Source organism: Callospermophilus lateralis, chromosome 20, assembly GCF_048772815.1.
Source record: "Callospermophilus lateralis isolate mCalLat2 chromosome 20, mCalLat2.hap1, whole genome shotgun sequence".
Taxonomy (NCBI): Eukaryota; Metazoa; Chordata; class Mammalia; order Rodentia; family Sciuridae; genus Callospermophilus; species Callospermophilus lateralis.
Window position 1 is genome coordinate 5,149,824 of NC_135324.1, and position 22,544 is coordinate 5,172,367.

The following is a 22,544-nucleotide window of genomic DNA, read 5'->3' on the forward strand; positions in this document are numbered from 1 at the left end:
TACCCAGCATCGTGCAGAGCTCGAGGCAGGGGTGTGCCGTTCTTGGCCCTCCGTGACCTCGCGCTCTAGTCGAGGAAGGTCAGAGTCCTCATTTACTGCCACATGGCCACTGTCGTGCAGGCACATCACAGAGCAGCGGCCTGCCCTCGTGCCCAGCAACAGCGTGCGGAGGGCAGGGGGGGCCCGTCCCAGAGCCCAATTGGTGACCCATGATGCTCTGCAGAGGGCCTGTCCTGATTGTTCTCCTGCTTCCTCACAGCCACCACTTGTGACCCTGTGGTGGAGGAACACTTCCGTAGGAGCCTGGGGAAGAACTACAAGGAGCCCGAACCAGCACCCAACTCTGTGTCCATCACAGGCTCCGTGGATGACCACTTTGCCAAAGCTCTGGGCGACACATGGCTTCAGATCAAAGCAGCCAAGGATGGCGCCTCCAGCAGCCCCGAGTCAGCCTCACGCAGGGGCCAACCGGCCAGCCCCTCTGCCCACATGGTCAGCCACAGCCACTCCCCATCCGTGGTCTCCTGAAGGGATGCCACCCTCCGGCAGCACGTGGATCTGCATGGTTTGCCTGAGCTTTGAACAGTCAGTGCTTCAAAACAAAAAAAAAAATTGGGTGGGGAGGGAGGGATAGGGATGGTTTACTCGCAAAAACCATGTTGTTGGGATTTCTTTTGTTTTCATACTTGCTTGGTATTCTTCTGCAAGGGGCCTCAAATGTGGCAGCAGGAACGACGCGTGAAACATCCGTCTCATGTAGCATCCTTACTTCCTGCCTCAGTTACCAAAGAAACCTCTGATGCAGGCCTGCCGGGCCCAGACTCTCTGGCGCGCATTCTCAGTCACAAGCCATGACGACGTTGGGGACCCAGATGCTTTATGCTTTCTTCCATTTGCTTCTCGAGCGCCGGGCGTGCGCAGCTCAGCTTCCATGGCGGGTTTTGGGGGTCCGTGTGTGCGCACGTGTATACTTGAAGAGAACTGCCGTGTCTGATTTGCACTTTTGGAGGAGTTGCCTGCCTGGCAGCTTTCCGCGAGATGTGAGTGCTCTGAGGGCAAACTGCTGAAGAACAAAGGGTTCAAGGATGACATTTCCGACCGTTTGTGCGTTTTTGTTGCTATCGAATTTAGACAAAACTGCTTTGGAAGGGGAAGTCTCATACCGGTTATAGGTCTTTCTCTCTAGATTCCAGGTGCTTGCAACGGGACTGCAGACTCCACCGATCACGGGCATTTACCTTTCCTGAACACTGCGGTGTGTGAGGCTCAAGCCGGGGTGGGAGGATTCCAGAGTGCTTTAACCATGACGCATGTTTTAATGGAGAAAAAAAATAGCTGGTTTCTATTAATTGTACAGACAGTAAACACAAACCTTACTACTTACTAGCTTCTTTTCAGAATTAGTTTATTTTTGTCAGTTACAGTCCTAGATATACTTACTGCTGGTACAGTTGTACTCTAAGATTTGTATTTGATACTCACTTTACTTGCAAGGAGGGCTGGGGACGGCTGGCAGGCCCGAGGGAGGCTCACTGGAGCAGCTGGGCCACCGTGTAGGGGGCCAGGGTTTGCACCGCGAGCTGACACGGTCACTGGTTTTCTGCATCCCGTCTGCTTTTACGAGCTCCCAGGGGAGCATCTTCCAACTCCCCGGATGCACAGACTGCTCCCTTCCACCTCCCTTGGCCGAACAGCAGATTGCTGACAATCTGTGATAAGGTATTTTGATGCTTCCTCGCATGCTGGGGCCCAGGCAGTATACATTCCTGACTTTATACACTTATTGCCACATTTATTATCGTCTGCTATATTAATGGCTACTAACTAGAAATTAGAAGAAAGCGGGATAGACATGGCTGTGGACACCCCACAGCTGCTTTTCCTGGTCCATGAGCTGTTCTGCTCCCCCACCCCTCAAATGTGCTGCATTTGGCCTGGCCTGCTGGAGGGCTCAGGACGCCATGCACACGGCCACCTCATCCAAGGCTTTATGGACTCCTTCACACAGGAGCCCTTGAGGCTGGCTGCCAGGAGGAGAACAATACAGGTTAGCTGTTGCATTCTGGGACTGGCTCTTGTAGTCACAGAGTGGCTGCAGGCCTTTAAGAAGTGGAAGAGAAGCCCTTCTCCTCTCGCCCCTGCACACATTTCACTCCCACTTTACTGGGCTTCCAAGCTTTGGCATTCGGGCCCCTATATTTTCTGTAGGAGAAAAATTGTTGAGAAACACTTTTTTTATATAGGTAACTTTAAGACCATCATTACGCTGTGCGTAAAGAATGTACAGAGAAATTTGTAGGTATTTTTTGAAGAACAATTAATTTGTTAATGATATGTAGCTATTTAATTTTCCCCTTTCCTACCGTAATCATTCATTTTTTTTTGTTGTTTGGAAAAAAAAGTTGATCTTTTTTTGTTGTAGATTTTGTCTGTAAAGTGCAGGCACACAGTTATTCTATGAGGACACTGCATCTGCATTAATAGCCACTAGTTTGTTATTGCTACAGGCTACTGAGCATTGTAACAGGAACACGACCGCACCGCGGATGGGCTCTGCGGAGAACCCACCTCGGACACTTCTGTCGGTGCACAGGGTCGTCACTTGGGAGGGATGGCAGTGCCGGTGGCCGGGTCCCCGGTGCGCTGACCTATCTGGGATAGGCAGTTCCCTGGAGGGGGCTTTGGGCAGAGGGAACAGCGGAAAACCAAATGTCTCCCCAGCACCCTCCCTGAGAAGGGGCTCCGAGGTTCTCCCCAGGGCCGCGCTGTCCGCGGTGCGTTCTGCCCCTTCTCTCCATGTTTGTAAATCTGTAAAATACCATTCTCTGTGGCCTGTTTTTCCTGGAAGAAGAAGAAAAAAAAGGTTTGGCAGGCCATCTTTTTTTTTTTTTTTTTTTTTTTTTGTACTTAAAAGTAGCCTTAAGAACAATAATAAAGTGCTCTTAAACCACAGGCTGTACGTGTGGCTCTTCAGTCCTGGGTGACAGTGTGGTGGCTGTGCACCACTGAAGTCCCAATAAAGGTAATTTTTAGTTTCTTGACTGTCTACTTTAGGTTGAGTGTTGTTTCTAAGTCTCTGGAAATCCTGCTGCTGTAAGAGGTACCCCTGGACTCCATTTTGACTTTGGTTCTAGGCCTAAGACAGAAGCTGAACCCAGATAAAGTGTTAGGGATGCCTTTGGCTCTGCACCTGTGCCAAGGAAGTGCCCGCTGTTCACAGCCAGCACCAGTGTGCAAATCAGAATAGAGGGGGAAACCAGCCTACCTGACTGTAGATGCACAGACAACCACCCCGCAGAGAGGACCCTTGAGGTGAGGGGTAGGAAGGGAGCCAAACTGCCTTCTCTAGACCGGCCCCAGGGCTCTCCCCCAGCTTGTGGAAGCCTGTGCGAAAAGGTTCTAGTCCTCACGGGTAAGGTGTTGGACTAGGAGGTGGAGGAGACAACCTCCCCCAAGGCAGAACCCCACAGTGGGGGTTGCAATGCACCCTGGGAACTTGGGTGCTGCCTCCCTACAGTGGCTCAGGGCAAGAGCTGGTTTCCCACTTCCCCAGTTGTTCCCTAAGTCCTTACTGTTACCTCTGAGGGCCAAAGCAGAAGGATCCTGTGACATAGGGGGGAAAAAAAAACAACCCCCACAAAAGAACTTCACATGGAGGGAACAGAGCCCCAGATCAATGGCTGTGCCAAAGCCAAGGTTATTATTGAAGTCAGAGCTGGGGGGAATGGTGACCCATGAGAATGCAGAACGCTGGCAGCAGAGGGAGCACCCCAATCTTCAGGAAGAAAGGGAACAGGGAGGTGACAGGAGCCCAGAATCAGTCTGGGGTGACAGTCCTGCTCCAGTGACCGAGTGTGGCCTCAGCAGGCAGCCAGAGAGAAAATCGGGCTCCACATGAGGCGTGGCTGGTTCAGATGGTCTCATCGTCGCTCATGTCCCAGATCTGCGTGGAGAAGGGGAGACGCTTAGCAGAGGTGTTGGGCTGCCAGATGGTACTCACTGATGCTGTTGTCATGACAAAAGGATCTCCTACTTGCAGCCAGAGCGCTCTGCACCTCCCACACTGTTTCCCTTGTCACTGAGGCACTGATGCCCCGTTTCTGGTACAAGGAATCAAATCTCAGGAGTTATACTTCCCTTACCCAGGGTCTCACTCGGATGTGAATGGGGAGGGTGGCAACTTTAGGCTGCTACCCTCTCATACCTTACTGCCTGTGGCTGGTGGAGTGAAGCTCCGTGGCGGGAGTGGGGTGGGGTTGCTGGCTGCAGAAAGCCCTGCCTAGTGGCCTGTAAGATGCACCCCACGTCAGGAGGCTGCCCCCCGCCCGGCAGCCTGCTCCACTGTCCAGTCAACTTTAGTCCAGTTGCTGACTCTACAGCTAATGCCAGGCAACTGCTGTTGCTCAAGAGCAAACCCCACTCCTGCCAGGCCCAGAGGTGGCCTGGGGAGGACCTTGGACACAGCCAGATCCTGCCTTGCGCCCTAGACTGTGTCTGACCCAATGCTGTGAGTTTGGGGAGTGCTCCGCTGTAGCATCACAGTGAGAAGAGGAAGGAGGGATGAGGTGGAGGCCCAGCCTGCCTGCCCCACAGGTTAGAGTTTCCCTGCGACTCTGGCCATGAAACACCCACGGCCCTTGGGTGGGGGGAGAGCAGGCTGAGGCTTTGTATAGCACCCTGGCTCCCTGGAGGCTGGTCCCCAAACCTGTGCCTCCAGACTTTCAAAATCCTTACAACTGGTTGCAAAAGACCCCCAGCCCCAGCAGAGCTGCCAGGATGAACAGTGTGTTTACACGGGGCGGCCTGAGGGCGGCCCGGGGAGCAGGGAGGCCTGGCCAAGGTAAACAGCCACACCAGCTTGCCTTTCAAAGGCAAGGATGTGGAAAATAGAGGGAAATTTCCTCCCTCCTGGGCTGAGGAGGAGCGGGTGACCCTCTCCTGCCCCTCCATTTCTACACAGGCCCACTGCCTGAGCACAGGAGGGTGGGTGGCAGAGTGAGATCCCGATGCTGGCAAACCAGCACCATGAATGAATGGGCAGTGTGGGGTCCAATGACCCCAGTGTGTCATGTTGGGACCTGCTTCTTGGTGCAAGGTTCCCACCAGCTAGAAACACCCCCTGGGGTGGAGTAGGGGCCCAATTCCAACAGAGGCCGCACTGCTGAGCCCCGGAACCTGATCTGTGGGTTCTGAAGGTCTGAGTGGGGAGACTAAGTCACTAGAGGGTTTGCCAGCACCATTCAGCCACTCTTGACTGTCAGTGAACTCGATCATGTAGCCCTCCTGTGCCAGGCACTTTGCAGACCTGGAGCGAATGTGCCCTCCTGCCCTCCTCATACCTGCCTGTGAGGTCCAGGGGAAAACCAGCTCAGAGAAGCAAGACAACTTACCCAGGACCACACAACAGGCAAGCTGGGAGCATGCATGTGGTGTGTGGAACAGGTTGGGCACACTGCATGGAGGAGGGGGACACATAGGCACCGGGCTAAGAGGAAGGAGAATGAGGAGCCCTGTGCACTGAGGTTTTAGGACCTTCTGCCCAGCCTCTTCAGGGCACCAGCTAGGGCAGACTGGGTACCACTGAATGGCACTCTCTGCCAGTGGGTGGGCAGGGCTGTTCACACTCTGGGCCAAGGACAAACCTTTATGGGAAATCAAGAGCATCCAGACATCCTCTGACCACTTCTTCATCTACTGTCAGAGCTTTGCTATGGGGAAGGGGTGTCCCCCTCCACTGCAGGGCCAGGGAGGTGTGGACTAGGTGGCTGTGGGCTGGGAGGGAGCCTGGCTGGCCCCTTGCTCCTGGACAGATTTAACCACTCAAAGGGGCTGGCCGTAGGGCTGTTCTGTTGAGCCTGGGCTGCAGAGGATCCTGTGGGACACCCAAAGGGCTTATTGTGACGCAGCCCTGTAGCAGGGGGCTGGCGGGTGGTGGATTTTACATAACTGCATGGGTTTTTTTCCAGAACCAGTTCCCTAGCAGGGACAGGTTCTGTGGAGCACCTTGGCCTTCCCCCTCACCAGGCACAAAGGCAGCACCTGGAAACACAGACTTCATCTCTCTTCCTTGAGCATGGACCCTAAAAGGGCTGAGATCTGCCCTCCCGAGTCCTTAGTTCCAAGAACAGTGCCTGGCCTGAGCAGAGGTGCCGTGGGTGTCCTCTTAACAAAGGAAGGTTGAGGTAAATTGGCACGGATTTTAAAAATGTTAATACTCAATGCTGGCAAGAAGACACATGGCCACAGGTGGGGTATAAATTGGTACTATATGTTTTAAAAGAAGATACAAAGCTTTTTTTTTTTAAAAGAAGTCCACCTTCTAAAGGAGAAATTAATAATCTCTTTGTGTAGAAAATATTAAAGAACTAGAAAATCCAAGAAAACAAATGCTAGGTGGACATGGCGAGAGAACTCTTTTAAGAAGGCATCATAAAATTAGCAAGTTCCAGTCCCCCCACGTGTGAACAATGTCCAGTTCAAAAGCAGAAGAGGTAAATCCATTGTAAGAGCAGTGAAAAAGATAAGCTGCTGGGAAATAACCCTAATGTCAAATGTGCAAAATTTATATTGGGGGGGGGGAACCCCTCAGAACATTCCTTCAGTGAGCCTCCAAGAATTTTAACTTCAGAAAGACAAAAGTGAACTGGAACAAATGAGCAACACCCCTTGTTTTTTGCACAGGACAAGTCAGCATCAGTAAAGAGTCAAGTTTTCCCAAGTGAAAGTAGAAGTTTTAAAAATCAACAACTATTTCTTCTGGAGCTAGAGGAGCTGGTTCTAAAGTTTTGTGGAAAAAAATAAGCAAGAGTCCTAGTAAAACTTGGGAAGAGGGACAGTGATGGCTCCCCTGCTCCACGTTTGCAAGTCAAGGCAAACAGCATCAAAGTCTCCAAAACCAAGAGTGGGAGGCGTTGCTATGACAACAGCTACGACTGGAACAGAGTGAGCCTGGAAACAGTAGGATGTAGAATCCATACACGTCCAGAAAGCTAGCATTTCACCATGAAGGTTTGGAGAATGGGAGCTCAAATCATTAGAAAAAGATGGACTTTCAAATAAATGGGGAGAATTAGTAACTTGAAACAAGATAAAAATTGATTCCATGTTTCCTGCTGTACCTTGGCATCAACTCCAAACGGAACAGAGATCTCAGTGTTAAAGAAAACAAAGCCATGGGCACGCAAATGGGTACTTCCTTTACAATGTGCGAGGGCAGGGGCGGGGGAGCCCTGTGAGCTTGAGCCTATGAGAAAGAAAACGGGTGCATTGACCCTGAAGAAACGTGTATTTTTTTGCATGGGAAACCCAATAAACAAAGTAATAAAAAAGGAAAAAAAAACCCACAAAAACCCAAAACTACAAACATACCTGAAAGGGCCACCACTACTCCCTAATTGACAATTCTCTAAAGACCAATCAGTTCACAGAAAAAGATGTCAACAGTTCACAGAAAAATCTAGGCAAATGACCCTCTGACACAAGAAAACGTGCTCAACCTTACTCATAAGAACAGAAATGCAGACATTTCTTAGGACACAAAAGAAAAACCTGACGAGCATTTCACGGGAATTGAAGCATCTGGCCTTTGAAAGAGATGACATCAGAAATGAAAAGGCAAAGGAAAGTCACAAGCGAGGAGAAAATGTCTATGATATCTATGGGAAGGATTTGTATTAAGAATTCTCAACCCTCAGTTAAACACTCAAAACTCATTTTCCTTAAAACTGGGCAAAAGATTTGAGCAGACATTCCGCAAGGGAGGACACAAAATGGCCACCAGTGAAGGTGCTCAGCATCCTTCGTCCTTAGGAAAATGCACAGCAAGACCCCAAAGGGACACCGCACAGCACCTGTAGCAAAACCAATGGGCAGCGGGGCTCTCTGGGGGGTGCAGAGTAAGCAGGGCTCCCTGACCCTGCTAGAAGGAAAGCAATGGCAAAACCACTCGGGGAAAGGTCTGGTGATTCATAAAACCAAACACACTTCCCCAGTGACCCAGCCATTAAACTCCCATTTACCCCAAGGGGGAGACAAGTCCACAGAGGCTTGTGTGAGAATGTTCAGAGCAGCTTCCTTCCCAAGGGGCACAAACAAACTGGCTCAAGTGGCCACCAATAGGAAAACAGAAGAAATAAACTGGAATATCCATACAATGGAGCTACAGCACGGCTCTGGAATGTTCCCCCAAAGCCCATGTGTTAGAAGTTTGGTCTCCAGCATGGCACTTCCGGGAGATGGCGGAACCTCTAAGAAGTGGGAGGCCTTCCATCCATGGAGAGCAGGCCACTGAAGGGGACAGTGGGATCCTGGTCCCTTCCTCTTCCTCTTGGCATCCTCGCCATAGGGTAAGCAGACTACCACCCTGTGGGGTGTTCCCACCATACTGTGCTTCCTCAGCACAGTCCCCTCTGAGACCAAGGCAACAGAGCCGGCTGACCATGGCTGAAACCTTCCACAGCGTGAACCAGAACAGCCCTTTTCTCTTTATAGGTCGGTTGCCTCGGGGGTGGGGTGGGTTGTTACAGTGACTGGAAGCCACCACAAATGGGCACTGCCTACCCGTGGAAGGAATAAATTACTGATGCACATGACATGATGGCATCTTTATCCCGAGTCAAAGCAGCCCAGCAGGGAGGAGGGAGGGAGCAGGGCAGCATTGGTCAAAGGGCACAGGGCTCTCTCCCACAGCATGAATAAGCCTCATGAACCCACACACAGCACAATGACCGACAACGTAGTTGCCATCGTATTATTGATAGAAATATGCACCAGAGACTGAGGTGTCTTACCAAGAAATGACGCTTGCGATCATTTCACTGTGTAGACTGTCTTTCGATACTACATCCTGGATAGTTTCATTTATTTGAAACCCCAGAAGAGGCAAAACTAATCTATGGTGACAGAAAGATCACCATGTGTCACAACCTAACAAACTATGCCTTTAATGGGTGCAATTTATTGAACTTAAATTATATCTCCAAGTTTTTTTTTTTTTTTTGAACAGCTGCATTGAGAGCATATTTCCATACCTATCAGACTGGCAAAACCCCACAGCTGGATAACACATCCTGTCTGCGAGCCTGTGGGGAGGCGCACTCACACACATTGCTGGTGGACATGAATAGAGATCCACCCAACAGAATTACTTGTGCTTTACCTTTGGGTCCAACCGCCTCACTTTCAGGAGACTGTCCTAAGAATACTTAGACACGCCTCCATGTCACAAAAGGTCATTATTCATCGCTGTGTAATTTGCGACGGTAAAGGACTGGACACAACTGGAGAGGGCCTCCAAAGGGAACCTACCGAGGGACCATTCACTGCACATCCACACCTGGACTGCTGTGGCCCCACACAGTGATGAACAAGAGTTCAATCAGCTCACGTGGGCTGATCTCCAGGATTTTTTTTTTTTAGTGTGGGGGGGAAATGTGGAGCATCTATGGCATGCCACCTTGTAAGAAAAAGGGGAAAGAGGTGAGTGGGAACGGAACTGAGCAAACTTATCACTATAGAATCAAGTATGTAAAAAATTTAAAAAAGAAAAATAACCAAAAGTACAAGTAACAAAACAAAGAAATTGAATTTCATCAAAATGAAAACTTTTTCTACTTCAAAGGATACTACTAAGAAAGTCAGAATGAGAGAAAATATTTGCAAATCATGAATCTGATAAGGGTCCTGCTGCTCAGTGAGAAAAAGACCACCCAGTTAAAAAGAGTGGTGAAGGAGTTGAATAGACACTTCTCCAAAGACAGACACATGAACTGCCAAGAAGCCCAAGAAAAGGTACCGGAACATTGTTAGTCACCAGGCAAATGCAACTCAATAACCACTTCACACCCACTAGGACGGCCACAAGAAAGGCAGATAAAAACAAGTGTTGGCAAGGATCTGGACAAAATGGAGCCTTAGACGTTGCTGTTAGAAATGCAAAAACAGTCTGACCACATTGGAAAATAGCCTGGCAATTCATAAAACAAAGTTACTATTCAGCTCAACAATCCCAGTCCTAGGTAATTGCCCAAGAGAAATGAAAACACGTCCACACAAACACTTGCACACTAACATTCATGGCATAATAGACAGCAGTAAAAAAAGTCTACCAACCAATGGTTATGCAAAATGTATACCCACCATCCACGCAACAGAATAGCCCAGTCCTTCCTTCACGCGGACATCTAAATGACCCCAGGACAGGGGCACCACTGCCTTGAGGTAGCAGAGTGGAAATTACAGAGAAGATGACAGCGCTGTGACAGGGTTGGGGAGTGTCTCTCTACCTCACTTCATCACTTCCTTATAATTAAACGTAATTCCTTGCACACAACCCACTGAGGATGTGAAGTGTGGCACTCGTGCTCCAATCACTCCCTCTTTTTTTTTTTATAATTTTTTTTAATCTTTATTTTTTAGTTTTCGGCAGACACAGCATCTTTGTTTGTATGTGGTGCTGAGGATGGAACCCGGGCAGCATGCATGCCAGGCGAGTGTGCTACCACTTGAGCCACATCCCCAGCCCAATCACTCCCTCTTATGCTGATGCTCAGTAAGTGGTCCCCAAGCCAACAAGATGTCAGATCTGCCCAGGGCAGTATCCTGGCTCCGGGATCCCCACCTCTGCCTCCTACCCAGTTCAGGCTTGCCAGTGATGGCAGGTATTAGTCTGTGCAGTTCTTGGCCCCCTTGGGTGGGCTGGGCCCATGTGACCCTCTCAGGTCACAGCCCCATCACTGAAGACAGCAGAGCTGGGCCACCACCCTGGAGGAGGAGGAAAGGGCCCTTCCAATCCCAAGGAGGTCGGTCCTGGACCACACAGGCCTCAGGGCCTCAAGGTGTAACCTCTCTCCAAATGAGAAAGACGCGCTTGGAAGGAGCTCTGCGTCACAGTTTCAACTCACACTCAATTTCTGGACCACACTGCCTGGAGCCTGCCACAAAACTAAGGTTCTTTTACAAACACTGTAATTACCTTGTGAATGACACAATTATATTTTGGTTTATGTGTGTTAAAAGTACTCATTTGTTAAATGTAAACATTTTAAATATACTACAGTTTGTGAAAGGGGGTTCTGGCCTTTCTTTGTTTTAATATCAGGATGGAGGCATCTAGACTTCTCCGGGCCTCTGAGCAGATGCCCCACCTCGTTGCAGCTGCCCTCCCAGGTGTGATCTCCCTGGGGGCCTGGGCATTTGCTCGGGACAGGTGAAGACGTTGGACTAAGCCTTGAGGGTGGACAGCAGACCTCCCAGGCAGAATTAAGTCCCCCTGGGAAAGAATGGAGGCCCCATCTTGTTCCAAAAGGATACTTAATAGCCACTCTTTCCTCCTCTCAGGTGCACCACCTCTCACCAACCACTTCCTGGGTAGTGCAGGCCGGAGGGAGGTGTAGCCTTCATTTCCTGCATGTCTAGGTGGTCAATATCTTCCTCAAACCTTTGGGACTAAGTTGGGGGGGGCACTGACCCTTAGTCTATGAGCCCATAGTCAGTACTGCTAGGACCCGGCCCTGAGAACCAGGGAGGAAGAGGACAGACATCCAGAAATGATTCCAAGCAAGATTCAGGGAGAAAGGCAGCAGATAGACACATTCCCAGGAGAGCTGGGCCAGGCAGGGCTGCTTGGGACCAGAACCCAAGTACAGCCCAAAAGGGGGAAGACAGGCTTGCAAGGGAACGCACAAGGGACTGTGGTTGGTGCTTGGTCCATGACATCCTAGGCTGGGTCTGTGGAGAGGTAGGATGGTGCCCTTGCCTGTCAACAGCTGACTTGATCTACGCTCACCCCCCACACACAGGCCTGTCCCCTCCTTCAGAGGACTAAGTGATTTCTCCCCCTTTCTGTCAGACTACTTTCTGGGGACGAAGTAGTCTGATAGGTCAGGTTGGGGGTGCAGCAGAGTGTGGGCTCCAGGGTCTGGGCCAGCTGGGAGCCCGGGGGTGGGAGGGAGTGATGGCTCCAGAGTTACTGTGTAGGCTCTTGATGCCCCAAGTGAAATGGGTGCACTGACCCCCCAGGTATCAGCGACTCCGGCTGTTCTTGGGCCTCTCTGAGCCCTCTGGTGCTGTTCCCGTCCACACGGGGGTCAGCAGGCCATGTTTCTGAGGGAAGTCTGGGCCCGAGACCACTGATACCTTTATTCTCCTGAGCCCCACCCTGGGCTGTTCCCAAGCCAGGCCACAGGAATAAAGAGGGGTGGGCACTTCCTGTGCTTAGTTCAGTGGTATTCAGAAAGGATGCTCTGCTTGGATCAACTGGAGGCTCCCCCAGGTGGCAGAGCCTTGAAGGTGGACAGGGAGGCCAGGCCAGACCTCGTCTACTTGTGCAACATGTGGCCAAGCCCTGGGGCTGCTGGGTAAGGCCCAGGTAATGACTACTGGGTGATGGATTCCTGCCTGGAGCATGACAGAGACCTGAGCAACGAAGGGCTGCCAGCTCGCTCATGGTAAGTCCAGAATGAGAGTGGGCACTGAATGTGGGCCCCAGGGTCCTCATCTGCCTGTTGGGTGAGGGTGACTGGTGTGGACCGCATAGGCCTGTTGGTGCCTGCAGATGACAGGCCTTACAGAGTGAACAAGAGGAAGACAGGCAGAGGCAGAGAGGAAGGGCAGACAAGGTGGCAAGGGAGTCTCACCCCCTCCAGACTTCCTGGTGCCCTTGCCTGTCAACAGCTGGCTTGACCTACACTCACCCTCTACACACAGGCCTGTCCCCTCCTTCAGGGGACTAAGTGATTTCTCCCCCTTTCTGTCCTGGGGGGATCTGGGCCCCCCTCTCACACCACCACTCTGGCACCTCCCTTTTGGAAGATGCCTCCTACCAACCCTGGGAGAGGGATTAAGACCTGACCTCTTCTCTCTAGGGTCCCTAGCTCCAAAGCCAGCCTTCAGAGGGTTGGGGCTGGTGCAAGCCGAAGGGGCGGGGAGCGGAACAGAACTTTGGGGAAAACTCCTGGCTCTAGTCCTCTGGTAGAGAAATTTCTCCCAGCTGTTCCCATTCCCAGCCCTATAGGTGCCATCAATTCAGGGCCTCAGGTACAGTGACCTGACACCCCTTAATCAGGGGGATCTAGGAACAAGGGGAGGGTTTTACTAGAAAGGAGAGTCACAGCAAAGGCAGCCGGTAAAACAGAAATAGGGCTGCTAAGGATGAGGGGAGAAAAGGGGGAAAGGAAATGCTTTACGCTGGCAGGATGGGGGGCCTCTGCAGCGGGGTTTGGAGGAAATACACCTGCAAAGCTGATCAAAGGCACAGCAAGGGGACCAGCACGGGGTGCTGCACACTGCAGGCTGCCCACCCATGCTCCTCACCACCAGCCAGGGCACTGGGCTAGGTGACACTAAGCTAACCTCGGGCTAGGCCTGGAAGAATGGCCTGGGAGCCCAGGCTCTAGGCTGCATTTCCTCAATTGGGTTCATGCTCAGTCATTCCACACCTTGGGGCTCTACTCCTAGGATTGAAACTAAGACCGGAAACACAGCAAGACCTGGGGTGTGCCCTGGATGGGGTGTGCCCTGGATGGGGATGCCCAGGGGTGCCATTGTAAAGGAGGAGCAGAGTGGGGCTGAGAGTGGAGAACAGGCTGCCGAGAGCAGCTGTGGTGCTGGGGAAGAACAAATGGAGGAGCAGGTCCAGGCTGCAGACACGGTGGGGAAAGGAGTGCAGACACACTCTGAGGAGAGGCTGCTGTTGTCACCACCCCACCAGGGGGAACAATAGGCTCTGAGGCCAGAGCCCTCTGTGTCGAGGACAGGGAGAAGGCACGTAACATGGACCATGGCCAGGAAAGAAGAACTTCTGGCCTAGGCTGTGTGGGGACCTGGGCCTGGAACTGGACCTGGGGCTGCCCTGACCCTCCTAGTAATTTTTCCTGCTCCCCCATTTCTCCTTGGGGCCTCAAGTCCTGCCCTACCAAGACCTAGGAGAGCTTGGGCTGTGCTCCTGGCATAGGACAGAGTCTTACATAGGACCTCCTTTAGGGCAAGTTTTAACTATGAGAAAATGCTCAAAAGTATGGTAAGAGCAGAGAAAACAAAGTTACATATTTGATCTGATCCCAGTTACATTTATGCATGGGAGAAAGTAAAAAAGGAGGAGGAAAGAAGAAAAAAATACTGAGGCAGAAGAAATAAAAAATAGGTAGAAGACATAAAGGAAGGACAATGAAATTAATCTGAACTTCCTCATACCATTCCAGGCCGGTCATTCCCAAGCTAGACTAGTCTCTCTGAAAGACTGGTCACTCCTGAACTCTAGGGAAACCCATACATCTTAAGAGTTAACCATAAGATCATTCACTTATGATCATTACTTAGTTCACTACCAATTAGCCCACCAATAGGTAGATTAAACAAAGAGAGATGTGATATTTTAAGAAACCTGTAACTTAGGGTACTTTCTGGTGTTATCTATTGATCAGATAATAGAGACCCTAACAGATTACAATTCTGAGAATGATCAGACCACCAGAAACCATCTTGAGATCATCAGACTAATGTCATCTCCACCCCCACCAGGTTTTCTTTGAGAGAGCAACTTGGAATTCAAAAGCACATCTCTCAATGTTGAGATGGCCCATATTCTCCCTGAATGTGTATTCCTGGCTTTCTTAAAAAAAAAAAAAAAAAATCATCTCTGTGCCTCTACTGAAACATGCTGAAATTCTTTTCTGTCTCTATATGTCAAGGACCTCATTTGTCCTGAGTCAAGTTCTCCCCCTTTTCTGGGAACTCCTGGGGACCTTCTTCATGTGATAATTCTAATCCTGGGTGTGAATTTTATTCCTGATTTTTAATTTTATTTTTAAAAATATGTTCACATATTATTTTCATGACCAGAAAATGAATGGAGTGGGAAGGGTGAGGATCCTGTACCTCTAGGACCTGGGGGAACACGCTACAGTAAGCTAAGGGCTGTGGCCCAAGGCAGATATGGGGTAACTGCCGTTTCCTTCAGTTTTCCTCCCAAGGAAGTGCAGAGAAGCCAGGCACAAGGCTGGCATGTTAGCCACAGATTCCTTAGTGAGGTTTCTAGACAGAAGACCCTGGAATCTAGGCCCCTCACAAAGCAACAGGCCACTCCAAGTCCTTCCTGTTACTAGCCTGGAAAATGGGGCCCAGGGCCCTGCTATATTTATCAGCCTTCTCCAGGGGATGTCCTTAAATGAGCACCAACCCCCAGGAGTTGCTGGAGAGGTCACTGCCCGAACTAGAGGGCCTGACTGAGCTCTGAGACCACACTGAGGCAAGTCCAAGGCTTGGTGGGGAACAGCCTGGCTTGGGCTCTGAGTCCTAAGGACCAGTGAGTGACCTTCACAAGAGCAGCAGCTGCTGCTGCTGCCGAAGACAGGGCATGCTGCTCACTGCTGGGCTTCAACTCTCCATGGAGTTTGGGGAGTAGTGTGGATTCATTTTGAGGATGAACAGAAGGCAGGGGACATGTAGGAGAAGGGTGTCTAGGCCCCGAGCTCCTTTGCTTTCTCCCAAGCTTCAAAACACATTTTTTAAATTAGATGGTAAGAATACAGGGTAATTTTCGTGGCACCAACATACTTTCTTTCAAGATATGATTTATATATTTGGCCCACATTTAAAATGAAATGGTTATTGAGATAAATGGCTGCACTGGAGGCCACAGAATGGTTTCCATTATAGTTCTGATTTTTCAGTTCCTTAGAAAACTGAAGAGAGGCGAAGGCTTCTCTGTGTTTGTTCTCTACCTCACAGGGCTTTTGGGGTCACAATCAGAGAGAGGCCCGGAGAAAGAAGGAAAGCTAGAGAGCCCAGAGCTCCAGGGTGGCGTGAATGTAGGATATGGATTTGCACAGACTTCACTTGGTAAGAAAAGATGATTCTGATCAGCCTGGAATCTCAGGATGGGGATGCCCGTCAGTCCTGTGTGAGCATCTGTCTGCCCTGCAGGGAGTCCTGAGGTTCCTGCCACTGGTGCTGACCATCAGTGGCCATGGAGTAAGAGACACTGACCCCCAAACTTTCTCTACAGCTATAGAAACCAGACAGTGTGGTAGTGAGATAAGGACAGAGCACAGAGGGCTGGGGTGTGGCTCAGTGGTGAGCACTTCCCTGCACACACAAGGCCCTCGGTTCCATCCCCTGCACCACAAAAACAAAAACATGAAACTCACAGGGTAACTGAGCTTCAACCAAGGTGCCAAAGGTGATTCAACAGGGAATCACCTTTGTTTCCCTGTTTGTTCTTTTGAACAAATAACACGTAATGGAAAAAAATGGTCACCCTTAGCTCATACAACATCCAAGATTAATGTGAAGTGAAACATATATATGTAAAAGCTAAAACTTATAACATTTCTCCAAGGGAACATAAAGGAAAATCTGAGACTTTTGTAGGTAGGCAAAGATTTCTTAGGACACCAGAAGCAGGCACCATAAAAGAGAAAACAAATCAGACCTCACTGAAATTCAACTTTTTTTCTCTCTTAAAAACATCTTTTTAAGGAAATGAGGGCTGGGGCTGTAGCTCAGTGGTAGAGCGCCTGCCTTGCATGTGTGAGGCACTGGGTTCAATCCTCAGCAACACAAAAAAATAAAGATATTGTGTCCATCTACAACTAAAAAAAATATTTTAAAAAAAAGAAAAATAAAATGAGTCAGGCATGGCAGTAAACACCTACAATCCAAGCAACTCAGCAGACTGAGGCAGAAGGATCCCATGTTCAAGGCCAACCTGGGTAATTTAATTTAGCAAGACCCTATCTAAAAAAATATTTTTTTAAGCTTTTGGGGAATACCACATCTATATGATAACATCCTACTCCTGGCCCCCAAAAGCTCACACTCATCTGACAATGCAAAATATATTTAATCCAACCCAAGAGTTCCCAAAGTCTCAACAGTTCTGAGATTGCTCAAAGTTCAAGTCCAATCTCTCTCTGAAGCTCAAGACAATCTTATATTGTGAGCTCCTGAAAATTAAAAGTGATTTACAAGTATTCAACATATACTGCTACAGAGTAAACGTTTCCATTCACATAATTAGGAGCATAGAAATAATAGATAGGATCAATGCAAGACCAAAGTCCAGCTGGGCAAACAAGTCCTGTAGCTCCACATCTGGCATCTGGGGCACATGGCATTGTGCTGTTCTCTCCAAAGGGTTGTGTAGCTCTGCCCCTGTGGCCTTGTTTGCTGCAGCCCAAGGAGTATTTCTGTTGGCTTGTCTCTGCTCAATTCCTGCAGCTTTCCTAGGATGATGTCCCACGTACCTGGCATTTCTTAATCTCGGGGATCTCCACTGCAGCTTCAGCTTCTTCCTCACAGGGGGTGCCCTGTGAGGGGCACCAGAGGGACTCTGACCTTCCCAGGCTTTCCTTTGAAATCTTCCTCCAGGAACCCTTAACTCCAGCATCCTGCATTCTTGCAGAAACAGCACCACTTGGTTGACTAACAAGGTCAGCTGCCATCTAGAGCAGTAGCCCAGCCTCGAGGGACCCTTGCTGCTGCAGCCTCTGAGTGTCTGGGTGGCTGAGAATGTTGAAAAAAACCTCCCAGGAACCCCTTGTGCAAGAATGGTGCCCCATGGGTCTCATCTTAGGAGAATTTTTACCTTTACTGCCTTGAGCTTGAGATGGGTATGGTGTGGTCTTTCCAGCTCCTCAAGCCATCTTTCTTATTGTCTCTAAAGTCTTCAGCATTTCTCTAGTGGTGATAATGTCTTTAACAACTTCCTTGGACCTAGTTTTACTCCAGCCTTTCAAGTTCACTTTTTCCAAATCTTTCAGATCTGCTTTCTGCTCCTGATTGTCACAATAAATTTGGCTAAATGCTGCCAGCAATATCCATGTCACCGCCTGAATACTACGCTGCCTAGACATTTCTTCTGCCATATTAAAAAGTCCATTGCTTTTTGGGGGGAGGAGGGGGCAGGAACCAGGTAGTTGCTTAGTGCCTCTCTGAGGCTGGCTTTGATCCTCTTGTCTCAGCCACTAGGATTACAGGTGTGTGCCACAGTGCCCAGTAGTCAGTCGTTTTTACAATCAGCCTCACAGAAAGTCTCAGGACATGGGGAAATGCAGACAACTTCTCAGCCAGAACATAACACGAATGGCCTCTACTCCAAATTCCAATAGAAGCTTTCTTTTCTGAACACTTTTGAGCCCTCTCTTCACTGTCCATGGTCCTTTTGGCATTCTGGTCTTCTAAGCTCACACCAGATTTGGCTATTAACCTCTACTTACAACAATCTAAAGCAATTTCCAGCTTGCACTGCTACACATATTAAAATTGTTCCCATGAATTTCCAAAAGCTCCCAAAACCCTGGAACTACATCAGATTAGTCACAGCAATGACCCCACTTCTCTAAACTAATTTCTGTTTTAGTCAGTTTCTTTGCTGCTGTGACTAAAGGATTTGACTAGAACAACTACAGAGGAGGAAAGGTTTACTAGAGGGCTTAGGTCTCAGTCCATAGAATACCAGAGTTCCATTTCTTGTGGCTCAAAATGAGGCTGAACATCATGGCAGAATGTGTGGCAGACGGAAGCAGCTTATATAACAGTGATCAAGAAGTGGAGAGCTCAAAAATATTTTAAAGAACTGTGGATGTGGCTCAAGGGTGGAGGGCTTACCTGACCATGTGTAAGGCCCTAGGATCAATCCCCAGCACTACAAGAGAAAGACAGGATAAAAAGGGAAGCTGAAGACATTGAGAAAATGTATGCAATATGTGTATCTGACAAAAGGCTCGGGTCCAGAGAACATACAACTAAGAAGGAAATAAAAAGCCTGTGAAAATATGAACAAAAGATATGAGAGGAGTAGATACAAGAAGACATATAGGTGGCGAATATGTACATGAAAAGATGCTTAACACACTGTCAATGTAGAATTGCGACAGAGACCACGAGATATACCATCTACCCATTCAAATGGCTGGAAATAAGAGGTATGTGGAGCGGCCAACAGCTACTTTCACAGATTATCTGGCAGTTTCTTTTTGGAGACAAGGTCTTGCTCTGTTGCCAAGATTAGCCTTGAACTTGTGGAACCAAGGGATCCTTCTGCCGCAGCCTCCCTCCCCTCATAGTTAAGAATACATATGTGCACCACTGTGACCAATTGGACAATTTCTTTTTGGTACCGGGATTGAACTCAGGGGCACTAGGCCACTGAGCCACATCCATGGGCCTATTTTTGTATTTTATTTAGAGACAAGCAAGGTCTCACAAAGTTGCTTAGCACCTCACTTTTGCTGAGGCTGGCTTTGAACTTGTAATCCTCCTGCCTCAGCCTCCAGAGCCACTGGGATTATAGGCGTGTGCCACTGCACCTGGCTAGTTTGACAATTTCTGAAAAAATTTAACATATACCTACATCAGATGACCCAGCAATTCCAGTGCTAGGTAAAAAGAAAGCAAATGTCACACAAAGATTTATATAGTCAGTGGAGCTGTATTTATAAAAACATGTTCTCCAAATGTTCATGTGTTCACAGGATACAAAATCAACATACAAAAATCAATAGCTTTTCTATAATGAATCTACTGAAAAAGAAATCAGGAAAACAAACATTTGTAAGAGCCTTAAAAAAAAAAAAAAAAAAAGCCTAGGAACATCTAATGAAAGAGGTAAAAGACCTCTAAAGTAAAACTTACAGAACACTGAAAAAAAGAAATAGAAGATGACACTAGAAGATGGAAAGACCTCCCATGTTCATGGGTAAGCAGAATTAATATTGTCAAAATGGCCAGTTGCCATAAGTCATCTACAGATCCAGTGCAAACCTCATCAAATTACCAAGGACATTCTATAGATAACTAGGGGGAAAAAAGTTCTAAAAAATCTATATGCAATTTAAAAAAAAGAAAGAAAAGAAAAGCAATACTGGAAGAATCACAATACCTGACTTCAAATTATACTGCTGAGCTTTAGGAACAAAACCTGCATGAAAGATACATAAACCAATAACAGAGAAGAGAAGATACAGAGACAAACCCACATTGATACAGTCATCTTATTCTTAACAAAGGCATCAAAAACCTCTGTTGGAGAAAAGACAGCATTTTTAACAAATGGTGCTGGGAAAACTAGATATCCACATGTAGGAGAATGAAATTAGATCCTGCTCTCTTGAATCTGGCATAAAAGTCAACTTGAAGTAGATCAAAGACCTCAGAATTAGATGAGAAACTTGGCAAATGCCAGAGGAAAATACAGGGGCAATACTCTAACATATAGCTTAAGCAATGACCTCTTGAATAGGACACCTAAAGCACAGTAAATACGACCAAGAAGCAATAAATGGGATGGCAAACTAAAAAGTTTCTCATGAGAAAGGAAACAATGTAAAAAGAGTCTACAGAATATAAATCTTTTTAAACTAGAGAAGATTAATATTCAGAATAAAGAATTTTAAAAAATCCAGTAAGTCAATAAATGGGCAAATGAAATAAACAGACAATTCTCATAAGAAGAAATTTAAATGGCCGCAAATATATGAAAAAATATTCAACAACTTCAGCAACCAGGGAGATGCAAACCAAAACCACACTGATATTTTATCTCATTCCAGTTAGAATGGCAAACAGCAGCCATCCAGAATACAAACAATAGTAAACACTGGAGAGGACCAGGGGGAAGAGGAACACAATGTTGGTGGGATTGTAAATTAGTACAACCACTATGGAAATGAATGTGGAGGCTCCTCAAAAGACTAGGAGTGGAGCCACCATGTGACCCGGCCACCATGGGTATTGCTCCTAAAAAAACAAATGACTGATACACAGATGGATGAATCTCCAATAGTATGTTGAGCAAAAGAAGTCAGAGAAAAAGCACCTTCTGTGTGATTCTGTTTATATGGAACTAATCTCACCTGTGCAGACAGAAAGCAGCTCCTGGCTGCCTGGAGCTGGGAAATAGGTAAGCTCACCAGGAAGGGCACCCAGGAAACTGTCACCTCTGGAAATGATAGCAATCTTCTATATTTTTCATGTGGAAGTGGTTCCTTAGGTGTGAAAATTTGTCCAAACTCATAGAAATGTACATGTTTTCATACACTGTGTTCTATTTCTAGTCTATTTTAAAAATTTGATTTTCAAAATTTAGCAGAGAAGGACTATAAAACTAAAAATGTAAGTGGATGAGGCTCACAGATAATAAATACACATTTATAATAATTGACAAAAATATCATGAGAGAAACCCTGGGTTCCAAAACAGAGAAGGCAGAGGGTGGGCAGTCCTAAAGTGGGGCTCATTTCACCCCCTAAGAACAAAAGCAGCACCCCAGTCATTTTACAGAACAGTCTTATTTCCCCACTGTTTTAAGCAGAAGATGGCACACTACTGTCTCTTTTGTCTTTTCTCAGCCATGTGGCACACCTCTCGCCCTGGTTCAGAGCTCTGCCTCTGAAGCCAGACCTCTGGGCTTTGTGTTCCACTCTGCCACTTACTAGCTGTGTGATCTTGGGCAACTTACTTGATCTCTCTGTGGTTATGTTTTTGTCATCTGGACAAGTGAAGACAAAAATGGCATCATTGTTCTGACAATTAAATGAGTCAATGGATATAAAGTGCTCCATTTATGAAACACCTGCTGTATGCCAGGTGCTATGCTAGGCTCTAGCTGTTCAGCAGTGACTGAGCAGATGTGGTTCATGCCCTCAGTCAGTCCCCACTCAAAGGAGGTCCATGTTCTAGTGGAGGTGACAAGAGACAACATATAACCCACTCACCCAAGCAAACAGCTGCAAATGTCTTGGTACCATGAAGGAAAGTAAACCTGGAGTGAGAAGCAGAGTAATGGAGGAACACCTTAGCAAGGGATTTGGGGTCAAGCCTCTTGGAGGTAGAAATGCTGTCACAGCTGAGATTTGAGAGGTGGGAAGGAGCATAAGAGTGGGGAAGGGCAGGCGGCTCAAGGTGGAAGGAGCAGCAGGTATGCAGACCCCACAGCAGGGAGGGGTTGGATGTACTCTGCAGGGACTGGCCACAGAGCAGGTGGCTGTGGGGAAAAAGGTCCCAGGCAGATGGATGTGAGGCCTGCAATCACAGGGTCTATGATAAGGGCTCCAGGTTTATTCTAAGCCTCCGAACTTAAGTAGGAAGCCTCAAGATCAGGGGAGTGATGGGCAGTTCCAGCAGAAATGGAGAAGGGTATGTACCTATCTCCTATATTTTGGAGGTAGATTCAATAGGTTGATTGTAAATAAGATCAGAATCCTAAAATTTCAGATCTGGTAATTCCTATTTCCCATGCCTCTGCCTCGCTGTTACAGAAGGGGAGACTGACACCAGAGAGGGGCACTTTCTGAGCAAGGTCAGCTGGGGAGCTGGGCCTGGAGCTCTAGCTGACCAGGGTGGTCCTTGCCTGGCCTGGACCAGAACTGCTGGGTCCAGGCCTGCAGATCCCAAGGTGAGAAGGCCAGCTCCCTCTGGACTTCCCCATCCAAGTGCACTCACAGGAACCTTGACTTTAAAAACAGATGGTGGTGACCCTCATGGAACACAAACATCCTCCCTTAGGTGTGAATGAAATTCTGCACTCTACTTGGGAAACGGAAGTT

At 48.2% G+C, this 22,544-nt stretch overlaps 2 protein-coding genes across 6 annotated transcripts in view; one reads left to right on the top strand and one right to left on the bottom strand.

The window, feature by feature from the left end:
• The window catches only part of Vgll4 (vestigial like family member 4), a 137,515-nt gene extending 134,563 nt beyond the window's left edge, over positions 1–2,952 (top strand). For all 5 annotated transcript variants that reach the window (XM_076841148.1, XM_076841147.1, XM_076841150.1 and 2 more), the window contains one exon: positions 260–2,952. In XM_076841148.1, the coding sequence (XP_076697263.1) occupies positions 260–528 (269 nt within the window). In that variant the 3' untranslated portion in view covers positions 529–2,952. The remainder of the gene's footprint in view (positions 1–259) is intronic.
• Positions 1,260–22,544, bottom strand: part of Atg7 (autophagy related 7) — a 246,640-nt gene continuing 225,355 nt past the window's right edge. Inside the window, exon 19 of the mRNA XM_076841137.1 lies at positions 1,260–3,943. Within this exon, the coding sequence (XP_076697252.1) occupies positions 3,911–3,943 (33 nt within the window). The 3' untranslated portion in view covers positions 1,260–3,910. The remainder of the gene's footprint in view (positions 3,944–22,544) is intronic.